Below are 13430 nucleotides of genomic sequence, written 5' to 3'. Positions count from 1 at the left end.
TGAAATCAGGACTCCCTGATTCTGAGACTGACCTGTTCCATTAAACCACAAGTCCTTTGTTTATTATTTAAGGGGAGAGAATTGACCTTTAGGAGAATATACATATAAAAATTTATATGCAAAGCAGCATGTTATGATGTAGGTAATGTAATGTCAAGGGCAGCTAGGTGGTGCCATAGTGCATGGAGCTCCAGGGCTGAAGTCACAAAGTCTCATCTACCTGGGTTTGCCTCAGTTTCCTCATCTGCAAAATAGGTTGGAAAGAGAAAAATGGCAAATCACTCCAGTATCATTGCCAAGAAAGTCCCAAATAGGATCACTGGGAGTCAGTCTTATTTTTTTTTTGGTTAGACCAGGAATTGAGTTTTAGTGGAATAATAGTTTGTTGCTGTTGAGTTGTTTCAGCTGTAACTGACTCTTTGTGACCCTATTTGAAAAGAAAGTAGTCTCATCTGCCCTCTGAGTTTATCACCTCTCTCTATTGGAAGGTGACCAGCTTGTTTCATCTTGAATCCTTTAGAATTGTGATTGGTCATTTCTCTCATCAGAGTTCCCAAGACTTTCAAAGCTGTTTCACTTTACAATATTGTTGTCTTAAACAAACTGTCCTCCTAGTTCTATTCACTTCCTCCTGCATGAGTTCATACAAGTCTTCTCAGTTTCCTCTAAAATTCTCCCCTTCATTTCTTATAGCACGATAGAATATGATCATATATATATATATACATATATATATATAAAATATAATAATATAATTTGTATGGGCCTAAGTTTTATTAACTTCTTGTACTTCTGTTTCTTCATCCATAAAATAAGGGAGTTGGACTAGATTAGTGGTATCAAACTCAAATGGATATAGATCCCTAGACTGAGTCAGAAAACTACAAATTATATTTTGTACTGTATTTTTATTTATTTTGTTAAACATTTCCCAATTATATTTTAATGTGTTTTGGGCAATAATAGGGAGTTTTATGTGGCCTACAAGCAACTGGTTTGACACATGACCTCTAAGGTTTCTTCCAGGTCTCTAAGTACGGTGCTATCAGGAAGACCCATTCTAAACAAATGTTTAGACCTAGATGACCACATATCTAGAATGTTGCATCAATCAGTGTTATAATTTTAATCAGATTCAACTATTTATGACTCCATGGGGGATTTTATTGACAAAGACACTGAAATAGTTTGCCACTTTCTTCTCCAACTCATTCTATAGACAGGGAACCTGAAGCAAACAGGATGAAGTGATTTGTCCAGTGTCACACAGGTATTATTTGTCTGAGACCAGATTTGAACTCATATCTTCCTGACTTCAGGCTCTATGTTCTATCCAATGTGCCAATAAACTTCCAGTAAGTCCAGACATTTTACCATATCTTCGGCTCTCAAAGACAAAAATGAAACAGTCCTCGTCCTCGGAGAACTTGTATTCTATTGGGAACACCAAAACATACATATGGTGGAAAAGATTCTTTTTTGAGTATGAACTGGTCTATATCAGGGAGTTTTAAATTCTTTTGATGCCTTGATCCTCTTGGGCAGTGTAAAGAAGTCTTTAGGCTTCTTCTCAGAATAAGATTTTTATAATTGGAAAGAAATACCAAATTGAAGTTAGAAATTGGTGAAAATAAAGATGGAGTTTTCCCACCTAAATCCATAGAAGAACACTAATGACATAGAGGAGAGAGCAGGAAAGACTTCTCTTAGAGGATGGGGGCAGGTGCTAAACTTTGAAAAAAGCAAGGGATACTAAGAGGCAGAAAGGGGAAGAATGCCGATTCTTGAGCCAGAAAATCTTACTATCTCTGTGCTCTTGGACAAATCACTTAAACTCTCAGGATCTCAGTTTTCTTCTCTGTAAAATGAAGGGAGCTGAACCAAATGGCTCCTGAGGTCCCTTCTATCCCTAAATGCATAAAACCATGAGTAGGCCTAAATGAAATGAGGAAGGAGTGCATTCTAGGGATAGGGGTGTGGACCTTTCAGATTCAGTGTCTAGATGGTCCTTGAATCTCTTCTAGATCTGAAATCTTTGAGGATCTCTATGGTCTATTCAGAAATGAGTAACATCTACAGTTGTCCCTACAAAGGGAAAAGAAAAATCCCAGGGCAGGATCCCTACCCAGGTTATTACAAACAGATCAAAGAAAAGACCAAGAATGGAAAGAGTACACCACAGAAACAAGCTGTAATTAAGAATTGCATTAAAAATGCATTAGCTGTTAGAATACAAACAGATGCTCAGAGAGTCACAAAGAAGGTCTAAGAGAGATTGAAAATAGCAACAGAGACCTCACCCAACCCCTGTCAAGAAATGGCCATCTACTTCCGACAAAAAGGAACTCCGGGAGCTCTCCATGGTGCTGTTGGCTGCTTCCTTCAGGATTCCACATAAGTCAGAATGGGTCAAATAATACAGTTGGCTTTGCTAATATAAACACAATCCTTTTTTTTTTTTTTTTTCCCATACTTTCCAATCAAGCTTCTGAGAATGTTTGACTTCAGCAAAAAGGAATGTGCTTGGAGTGAGAAAGAAAGACTTGAATTTCAATTCTTCCTAGATAATTGCAAGCTGTGTGACTTGGAGCAAGTCATTTGACTGCTCTCAGCCTGAATTACCTCATCTATAAAATGGGAATAATAATAGCCCTCATGTCTTAGGGTTGTTTTTAGAATTAAGAAGATAGTTGGTACTCTATAAATATTTATTATTATTACACATTGTAGAGAAGAATTGTTACCATAAATTGCAGATTGACATTGTTAAAAGAAGCACTTTGCTGAGAATTTTCTACATTGATAAAATCATAGATCTGATCTAAAAAAAAGATTAAATGAAAATATATATGCAAAGCACTCTGCAACCTTAAAATGTTTCTCAAAGGTTGTTATAATAATAAATTATATCATCCTCATCATCACCACCATCATCATTATATATTGTTTCTTCTAATAGAATGATATATTGCAAATCCTTATATATTATTTCTTCTAATAGAGTGCAAGCTTCTTAAGGGTAGGGATGTTTCATTGTTTATCTTTGTATCCCCAAAGCTCAGCATTCTGTCTGGTATGCAATAAGAGCTTAATAAATACTTATAGATTGATTGAAATTATAGATCTCAGGATTTGGAAGGAACTTTTGGAGATTGTCTAGTCTAATACCATCATTATCTTTAAAGTTTTATTGATGTCTCCAAGTAAAGACTGTTGCCCCAACTGACTGGGTTAGTAGGGAAAGTTATCAAAATCCAAGTTCCCTGCATAAGAAAGGGGAAGTTCCTAGACAATGATGAGTTCCTAGACACCTTTAGGACCCAATCTTCTAAACAGAGGTATGTTCTGATCAATAGTGAGTTTCTAGCGAGTTCAGGGGACTCAAACTTTTAAAGAGAGAAGGATGAGGTCATTATCCTCATAGGGAGCTAGATGCTCCCCACTTCCCAACAAGGACTAAAGCCTAGACTTTGACCTCTACTAATATCATGAGTTAGATAATGGGGTTCAATGGGAAGGGGTCAATCTCTTTTGCAACCTCAAATTTGTTTTTCTCCTTGAGGTTAGTCCAAATCGAAGGCTTGAGGCAGTGGGCCATCTCTTTAATTTAAACCACATGGTAACTAATGGAAGTTTAGGGTTCCATATAACATTCTTTAGGGATATCTGTGAAAAGTGGGATTTACCAAAGAGGAAGAATTATGTCTTGTTTATGAGTCTATCCAAGTCCTTTATGCACTTTTATGTCTCTTCAGAGGAAAGTAAGGACTGTCCTGGACCCCATATTCAGAACTGTGTCACAGTCAACTCAAAATGACCCCCAAGAGCCAATTGTCAACTTTTAAGCATGCACATTTGTACCTCAGAAATCAGCAAATGCTAAAAACTCCATTTGATTTGCTGCTTTGTTGATTTTCTAGGCTTGATAAAGTGATGGAATAAAATGTTAATATTGACTATTAAACTTGAAAATATGGTGTGCAGACATCTTTTTTGAGAGCTGGTTTTAAACATTTACATGTCACTGTCATTAAGGATTGTTAGTCCGAGTGCCCATCTGGAAACCAAGAACCTTTTTTATTCATTTATTTTATTATCATTTATTTATAAATCACTTAGCTTATTTATTTACTTATTTAATCTCTCTCTGTGTCTTTCTCTTTACCTTTCACCCTCCCTCCTACACACACACACACACACACACACACACACACACACACACAAACAAATGCTGCTATAAGTATCTGGACATATATGAGATCTCCCTCCACTTCTGACTGCCTGTCTCATCTTCTTGGGTCATTTTATGGATAAGGACATCACATCCTGAAGAAGTTAGGCAGCTTGGCTAATGTCACCCAACTAATTGAGATTCAAACTCAAATTCAACACTCTTTTCAATGACAGTATGTCAATGTGATTTTGGAGTCAGAAATAATGAGTTCTAATTCTCATTCTTCTGCTTACTACTTAAGCTCTCTTTGGCTTAATTTCTTCTCCTGTAATGAGACCCTGGACTAATAATCTTGGAGGTCCTTCCAGCTCTCCAGCTTTGAGTCAGTGACCCCTCCAGGATCACCATCTTAAAAGGTCCTCCTCAGGTCTAATATCCACAAAATTCAGCCTCTGTCCCTTCCTCCTGACCTTCCAACCAAACCACATCTAGCTTGCCCAAGGTTGTCCTGTTTCACACGTCTCCCTATCATTATGCACTGTGATTTCTCGACACTTGAGTTGCTAGTTTGCTGAAGAAGGGTGTCTCCAACCCTAAGACCTTTCTTTTTATACGTGTGCTCTCTGGGCCCGATGTGAGCTGTGCTAATTGGGCAGTTTTGCTGACATTATCAAAACATTCAGCTCCAAAACAACAAAGCAGGACCCCTACATGTAGAGGCTTTCCCTTCTGCTCTGAGCAAAAATAGAGAGAAATGGAAAGAAATAATATATATAGAATGGTAGTCATAACAGGTTTTGGAAGCCCTGATTTCAGAGGCATCTAGGGACTCTTCAGTGCTCATCCTTTAAGGCAACAAAATCCAATTTTAAGAATCAACAGTTAGATGGATCCTTTAACTCATTTAATTTTCAACTAAGGAAATGAGGCTTAGAGATGTGAGTCCCCTTGCCTTGAGAAGCACAGTGAAAACAGTACAGATTTGGTCAGAGAATCTAGATTCAGAAGCCACTTCAGAGTGGTTTTGGAAAAGGTGCTTAACTTCCCTGGATCTCAGTTTCCTTATCTATAAAATTAGAGAGTGAGACTACTTGACTCTTCCAGCTCCGGATCTATGATCCCTATGACCAAACAGACTCTAAGTGTCCTTTAGGACCTAACCTAATATATACACTTACATATAAGTCTATAATCTAATCACAGGGCCCGTCAGCAGACGAGGCAAAATTTGAATTCAAGTCCTGTGAATTGAGTTTCCTCCAGAGTAGACCTGGAACTGGATATCCCAGGCTCATAGGGTTAAGAGTAGAAGAAACTTTGGAAATGTTTTAATCCAACCTCCTCAAAAGGGGAAATGGAGGTCCAGACAATAAGATAGGTCTGCCCCTTGTAAGTCATGTAAAGAGTAAGATGCATGACAGGACCAGGCCCTCAGGCTGAGTACAGTGTTCTTTTCAGCATACCATTTTGTGGGCAAGGAGCAGCTGGATGGTGCAGTAGATAGAACACCGGTCTTGGAGTTAGCAGAATCTGAGTTCAAATCCAGCCTCAGACACTTAATACTTACCCTGAGCAAGTAAATTAACTCCAAATTTGAAAACAAAACAAAAAAAAAGCATAAGCAAAAGAAAGATGCTTAGGGACAGCTCCTCCCCATTGTATGTGGTGGAAGGTTGGGAAGACGGGGGACTTGATGACATTTCTCTTTTCATCTGTAAAGGCAATGCCGGCTGGGGTTCCACAGCAGGATAGATAAGAGGAGGCACACACTGACAGATTTCAGCTGATCTGGCAAATAGGGTGAGCTCTGGCCCCAGGGCCAAAGGAGTAGGCCGGGACTGGGGTGGGGGGGAATAATCACACAAAATTACAAAGTAATGTTGGAGGGAAAGAGGGAGGAAGACTCAGAAATGTCTCAGGGCTCCCTCTGCAGAAGGCATTTGCCACTTTAAGCTTAGCAAATCTAACTAAATTGCTCTTAGGTGCCATCTTAGCTATTAAGATAATAAGTTTTCAGCTGGAAAGGACCTAAGAGGTCAACTAGTCTCTATCATTTTCATTTCAGAGATGGAAAGATCAAGTTCTGGAGAATTTAAGTGCTTTATTCAAGGACCCACAGACATTAATAATCACCCACCAATATTTCCTTTTTTTTTTTTTTTTTTTTTTTTTTTGAACTAGGACCTATTAGTTGGGGGCTGGGAACTTGGGATGAGGAAACTCCTTTTATCAATGACCAGCATCTTCTTAGTCCTAGAGAGTTCCCTGGAGTGTTGAGAAGGAAATTTCTCATTCAAGGTCACAACAGTATATGTCAGAAGTGGGGTGTCCTGCCTCCAAGACTGGCTGTCAAATTTCTATAACACTTTAAAGTTTGAAAAGTGCTTTATATAAATGATCTCATTTAATCTTCAAAAAAATCTATGAAGTAATGTTAATATCATCCTCATTTTATAGATGATAAAACTAGAACTGAGAGAGGGTTAATAACTTGTGAAGGGTGACAGGCTGCTAAGAGTGAGGCAGGATTTGAATTCAGAGTTTCAGGGCTCTATTCATTCAGCTCCGATCCTCGGATGCTAAATTTGGCACCTTTTTTTCACTGATCCACATGGCTTCCCAGAATGGGATAGAATAAAAAGCAATATTAGAATAGAGATGGGGCAAAGAACCAGTGGGAGTATTTGCAACCCCCTCCCCTGAACTGCCCAGACTATTACCAGGAGGCTTGGCCCCCAAAGCTCCCATTTCTGATCAGAAAGAACCTAGAAATTGATCACTAAGTCTCCTCTGCTCTTTGAGGAAGAAGCAAAGCACAAAGAAAGTCCCAAAGCTAAAGTCAGAGAAAGGACTGGCAGCCTCCTCTGCTCCCTAAGCCAGGGTTTGTTTCCCCTGCTCTGGAAAAAGGGCTGAGGAGATGGAAAACGCAGATTCTCTGGCACAGGCCCCATTGCCCCTGATCAAGGACCCTGCCATTAGCTAGATCAGGAATCGAACAGGAAATCAAAGCTGATGATCGGCTTTGATTTCCCCTTCTTTCCCTTGTCTCCTTTGTTCATTCTTCTTGGCTAGGAGAACCTTATCAGATGGGTGACTGCACAGGGAATCTTACCTGGCAGGCGGGTAAACACATTTTGCAAACCAACAGGAGCCATCAAGGTCATGGGAAGAGAACTGTCTCCATCCTCTCTGCTCCCATTTTAATAACTAAGATGGCACCCTTCCCCCATTTATTTAGACTTGCTTCTAGGAAGACCACACACACAGTCTGGATTCTCCTCTCCTTTCCCCCACCCTTACTGGCTTCCCCACTATTCTAGAACCCCTACTTTGGAATCCCTGCTCTTTGGAAGTCAAGATCTCTCTCCTGTGGGATGGGGATCTATTAGACCCGATGCTGAGTGATTCATGCAGGAATGAGAGGAAATAAGGATTGGAGAGAGAGACTGGATCTGCTGTATACTGATATAGGGATCTCCCAGATGAGGAAATTTCCTTTATCAGTGAAGGGCAGCACCTTCACAGAAACTTCTGCTCCTACAGAGGTGCCTCGAGGCCTCAGAGGCTTGCACAGGATCACATAGTGATGTGACGCTCTATACTACAGAGGCAGGACTTCAGTCCAGATTTTCCTGGCTTCCAGACAGCTCCCTATCTCAGCACACTGTCTAAGCCATGAGAATGAGAACAGCCTAGAACAGTAAAGCTGAAAGGGACTGCCTAGTCCAAACCGCAGAGAAAGCCACGCATCTGGACATCTAGGTCTGCTGCTGACTCACTCTGTGACTTTGGCTATGTCATAACACCTTCAACTTCCCCACCACCAAAATGGTTGTTGTAAAATGATCCCTAAGGTCCCTTTATGCTCTAGATTTGATCTAGCTATGATCCATGCTCAACAATTGAAAGTAAACAAAAAATTATTATATAAATATAGATTATGGATCTACTGGGAGAGATAAATATATACGGATATGTTGTTCAGTCATGTTGGACCCTTTTATGACCCTATTTGGGGTTTTCTTGGCAAAGATACTAGAATGATTTTGCATTTTCTTTTCCAGTTCATTTTACAGATGAGGAAACTGAGGCAAAGAGAGTAAAGTGATTTGCTTAGTTAGTCCAACGACTAATATCAAATCCAGGTCTCCCTGATTCTAGGCCTGGTATTCTATCCACTGGGCTACCCAGATGTACACAAAATAGGTGCAAGGAAAGTGAGGGCAGTGGTAGCTGGAGTGGAAATGGAGGAATCAGGAAAAGTCTTACGTACGAGATGATATGTGACTGAATCTAAAAGAAAGCAAGGGATTCTTGAAGACAGGAGGACAGGATAGGCAGAAGGGAGATGATTATAGTCTGTGCCCAGAGATAGAAATCATTCATGAGGAACAATAATATGGGAGGATTAGAAAGTTTGTGAAATGGAGTAACATGGACTAAATCTGGAAGTAAGCTGGAAGTCAGATTGTGAGGAGCTCTGAATGCTAAGTCTAATTTGTGGACAAATCAATATGTGGCCTATGAAACACATATGGCACAATATTTGAGAAACTCTATAATAGTGGGCACATAAGGTAAAGATAAGGGCTTACACAACTTAGAAGAAAAATGTCGGGGAGCTGTTTGGTCTCTATATCTTGCTGTCCTACAGCAACCAGAGAAAGAGAAAGAATAATACTTGGGAGTGGAAGAACAAATGGAGAAGGACCTGAATGCTTGGAGAAGGATCAAGAAAGTAGGGTATTACATCAGTTCTGACTTAGTTCTCTGACCACTGAACAAGCTCCCCAAGCCTTTGCTATGGCAAACTACTCTAGTATCTTTGCCAAGAAAATCCCAAATGGAATCCCTAAAAATTAGATCTTATTGAACAACAATAGGGATCATTTGACAAGTGAGGAAACTCAGTCTCAGAGAGGGGAAGTTTTTTTGTCCTAAGTCACACGACTTGAATATTGAAACTCAAACCCAGTGCTCTTTCCCAGAAGAGGTTCTTACCAAAGCATAAGGTAGAAGTTTTCCTACCAAACTTCAGATATTTTCTGGCCCCCTTATAAAGGAAGTCTGGTTCCCTCCAATCCTTGAGTAGCCTATGTTTATTAGGTATTATACTGGAAATTAGTGGGCAGCTAAGTAATATAATGAATAGAATGTTGAACTTGGAGTCAGGAAGACTCATATTTCAGAGTTTAAATCTGGCCTCAGATACTTACTATCTCTGTGACCCTGAGTAATCCTGTTTGCCTCAGTTTCCTCATCTGTGACCCTGAGTAATCCTGTTTGCCTCAGTTTCCTCATCTGTAAAATGAGCCTAAGAAGAAAATGGCAAACCACTCCAAAATCTCTATTTAAAAAAAAAGCCAAATCAGGTCATGAAGATTTGGACATAACTGAAAAATAACAGCAACAGTATATATTGCTGCTTGTGTCTAGAACAGAACTTGCAAACCAACTGTCAGTTCTTCAAGGGAAAAAACTCCAATGTTAACTGCTCCCCAGTCACTGAGGTGCCTTATCTTCCATCCAGGGCCATTTGAATTGGACTGAATATTATGCGACATTTTTAGGCTCTGGATTCTTTACAAAATACTAATGTGTCATGGATGAGATTTTGTCTGTTAGGGCCAGTCAGTTTATTAGTCAGTTAACTCTTAAGATTGCCTGAGGCTCACACATCAAGCAAGTTCCCACTGTCACCCAGCTAAGAAACAGAAGCAGAATCTGAATTTGACCCCTTGTATTCTCTTCCACAGAGCTTCACTGCTTCAGCACTTTGTCATATCTTCACATTCTTTCCTATAGTCTAGCTGCTAGTACCCATGACTTATCCTTCCCAGTAGACTATACATTTCACAAGGGAAGGGACTGCCTTCTTTTCTTTGTGTTACTCTGTTCATATGACAAGGAGCTGGGAATTTATCCACATGGGAATTCTCTCCACTTCTGGAAAGCACAGCTTGTCTATTAAAACTCAGATAAAATAACTTGTTTGTAATATCAGAGGCAGGATTTGAATCCAGTTCTTCCTTGCTCAGTATTCTTATCTCCTATCCCAGTGGTTCTCAAACTTTTGTTCTCAGTATTTTTATACGATTAAAAAAAATTGAGGAGTTGTTTAGAGAGTTTTTGTTTATGTTTTCATTTACCAAGTTAGAGAAAAAAAACTGATTTTGAATTTGTAGACCCTCTGAAAGGATTTTAGAAGCCCTCTGGGCTTCTCTGGACCATTCTGTGAGCCAGTGCCCCATACTCTGCTGCCTCTCAGGAGAGAAGGAAGGAGGGAAGAAAGACCACTGATTGAGTGTACTGTCCACACTGTACAGCATTAAGAAGGTTACAAAGAGAAAACCAGAGCTTCCTATGCTGTGGGCCACTACTCACCAGAAGCCTGCCTTGGATCCACATGATCACAGGAGTCTGCACTGGACCTTACAGATTATCTAGACATTGGCCAAGTTCCAGTGTATATAGGGACCTTAAAGATCATCTAGGGGCAGGCAGGAGGCACAGTACCCTACCTGTAATCAGGAAGACATCTCCCGGAGTACAATCTGTGTAAATCCGGGCAAGTCTGTTTGCCTCAGTTTCCCCATATGTAAAATGAGTTGGAGAAGAAAATGGCAAACGACTAGTATCTTTGCCAAGAAAATTCCAAATGGAGTCCTTGAGAATTAGATCTGATTGATCATCAACAGGGATTATTTGACAAGTGAGGAAACTGAGTCTCAGAGAGGGGAAATTTTTTGCCCAAAGTCACACAGCTTGAATCTTTGAGGCTCTTTCTCCAACATCATGCCCTTTTCCCAGTGGAGCTTCTTAGTAACCAAACTTCAGGTGCTGTCTGGCTCCCTTATAAAGGAAGTCTGTTTCCTTCCAATCCTAGCGTCAATCCCATAGCTGCACATCAAAGGTAAAGTGCCTGCTACAGAGTAAGTGAGAAGCCACCTATAAAGATCCTACTGTGTGCCAGCGCTACATAGTAAATCAAAAGTCACCTATAAAGATCCTCCTATGTGCCAGGGCTACATAGTAAATCAAAAGTCACCTACAAAGATCCTCCTGTGTGCCAGGGCTACATAGTAAGTCAAAGTCACCTATAAAGATCCTCCTGTGTGCCAGGGCTACATAGTAAATCAAAAGTCACCTATAAAGATTCTACTGTGTGCCAGGCATTGGGCTCAGCACTGGGAATCCAAATAAAGACAAATGCCTGTCTCTTTGTCCTTAAAAGTTCACTAATGGGGACGTTAAGATGCTAACAGCTATGCACAAACAAGCTTTGTGCAGGAGAGAAGGGACACAATATTGGAGAAGGGTTTGAGGAAAGGAGGACTGGGAAAAGCTTCTTATAGAAAGGAGGGGACTTTACTGAGACTGAAGGAAGCCAGGATGCAGAGATGAAGGAGAGAGCGCCAGTGGAAACGCCCGGAGAGGAGCGGGAGGGTCTCGGAAGGAGCAGTGCGGAGGCAGGGAGGCCGGGGTCACTTGAATGCGCGCTGCCTGGAACTGGACCTCCCGCTGCAGTTAGCAGTAGCTCCTAGCTCCGCAAAGCCGGCACTGCCGGCTTCGCTCTCCGCCGACCCCCCCCTCCCCTCCCCTACCGGCCCGCTCCCCCGCTCACCCTTGGGCAGCTTGGACGCGTTGTCCTGGAGCCAGGAGAAGAGCTGGGCGAAGCCGCAGTCGCAAAGCCACGGGTTCCCGTCCAGGCGCAGGGTCCGGAGGGAGGGCAGGGCGGCCAGGGCGGCCACGTTGAGGCTGCGGAGGTCGTTGTCGTTGAGCTCCAGCACTTGGAGCGACTCCAGGCTCTCGAAGGCGGCCTCGTCCACGCCGGCCAGGCGGTTGTTGGCCAGGCTGAGCTTGAGCAGCTTCCCGGCCGAGCGAAAGGTGCCGGCGGCCAGCTCGGTCAGGTTGTTGTAGCTCAGGTCCAGGAAGATGAGCTTGGCGGAGCCGCTGAAGGCGCCCTCCTGCAGCGAGCTCAGAGAGTTGTTTCGGAAGTCCAGGTAGACCAGGTCGCCGTAGAAGATGAAGAAGTCAGCCGGGATGGCCTCGATGCGGTTGTCGGCCACCAGCAGCTTCCGCACGTCCAGGGGGAAGGCGCTCGGCACGCTGGGCAGCCCGCGGGCCCGGCAGTCCACCGTGTGGGAGTCCGCGCACACGCAGCCGGCCGGGCACGCGTGGCCCCGAGGTGCAGACAGGAGGCAGGAGAGGAGGCAGAGGGCGGCGGCCGGCAGCAGGGACGGCGGGGAGCCCGGGGGCGGCCCCATCCCGGACCAGAGCTCCCGGAGGGAGACCCGGGGCCCGCCCAGGCCGGGACCGCTCTCTGGGTTAGGAGGAGGAGAACATCTGGCCTCCGCCGAGGGAGCGCACCGTGTCTGGGCGCGCTTCTCGGTGTGCGTGCGCTCGGTGTGTGCGTGCGCCCCTGTGTGCGCGGCGCGTGGGCTGGGGGGCCGGGTGTGCGCGCGTGTGCTTCCGAGAGTGCGTCCGTCTGGGGGCCGGCGCGCCCCGTGCTATCCAGAGATCACATATCCTAGAAGCTCGAATAGCCGCCGGCTGGGGAAGGAGGAGAGGGTGGGAGGGGGGTGGGGAGCACCAGGAGAATGAAGAGCAGAGGAGGAGAAAGGAGAGAGAGAGGAGGGAGGGAACTGCCAGACGCGAATTCGACCAACGGGGGGAGGATTGGGTCGGGAGCGGCAGGAGGGGTAAGGGGGCTGCTGAGGAGCTGCTCAGACCCCCGGGGCTGATTAAACCTGCCCCTGCGATTTGTTCACCCGCTCTCTGGGAATAAATGGGGGTTCTGGGGATGGAACCCGGGCATCTTCCGAGGGACCCTCCGAGATCTGAACAATAGTTTCCCGGAGCTCCTTCCTCCCCCCTCCCCGGAGTTCTGCGCCTGTAGCAGCGCTCCGATGTGACTGGATCAGGGAGGACAAAGAGGGGTGGGGGCGGCGGCGGGTGGCAGTTGTCTCCATTGGGCTGAACGGAGTCCGGGAATCTTGGCGGTTTCTGCCCGGATCTGCCACCTACTACCTGTTTGACCTTGGGCAAATAAACTCATCTCTCAGACCCTCGGTTTCCTTCTCTGCCAAGTGAGGGAGTTGAATTAGATGCCTCCGTACGTCTCTCTTTGCAGCTCTTCTGATTAAAATATAAGCTCCTTTAAGGCACGGAACTTAGTTTTGTCTTCTTCAAATTCAGTATAATACAAATACAATACAGTCAAGATTTGTTGAGTGCCGAGGCAGCTGGGTGGCTC

General features: G+C 43.6%; 1 protein-coding gene across 1 annotated transcript in view; it reads right to left on the bottom strand.

The window, feature by feature from the left end:
* The window catches only part of LRRC38 (leucine rich repeat containing 38), a 44188-nt gene extending 31460 nt beyond the window's left edge, over positions 1-12728 (bottom strand). The window contains exon 1 of the mRNA XM_074306225.1: positions 11799-12728. Coding sequence (XP_074162326.1) covers positions 11799-12441 — 643 coding nt within the window. The 5' untranslated portion in view covers positions 12442-12728. The remainder of the gene's footprint in view (positions 1-11798) is intronic.
* Positions 12729-13430: the final 702 nt, after the last annotated feature.

The sequence above is a fragment of the Sminthopsis crassicaudata genome, chromosome 3, assembly GCF_048593235.1.
Source record: "Sminthopsis crassicaudata isolate SCR6 chromosome 3, ASM4859323v1, whole genome shotgun sequence".
NCBI lineage: Eukaryota > Metazoa > Chordata > Mammalia > Dasyuromorphia > Dasyuridae > Sminthopsis > Sminthopsis crassicaudata.
Note: the sequence above shows the minus strand (reverse complement) of the source record. Positions and strands in the feature narration are given on the sequence as shown.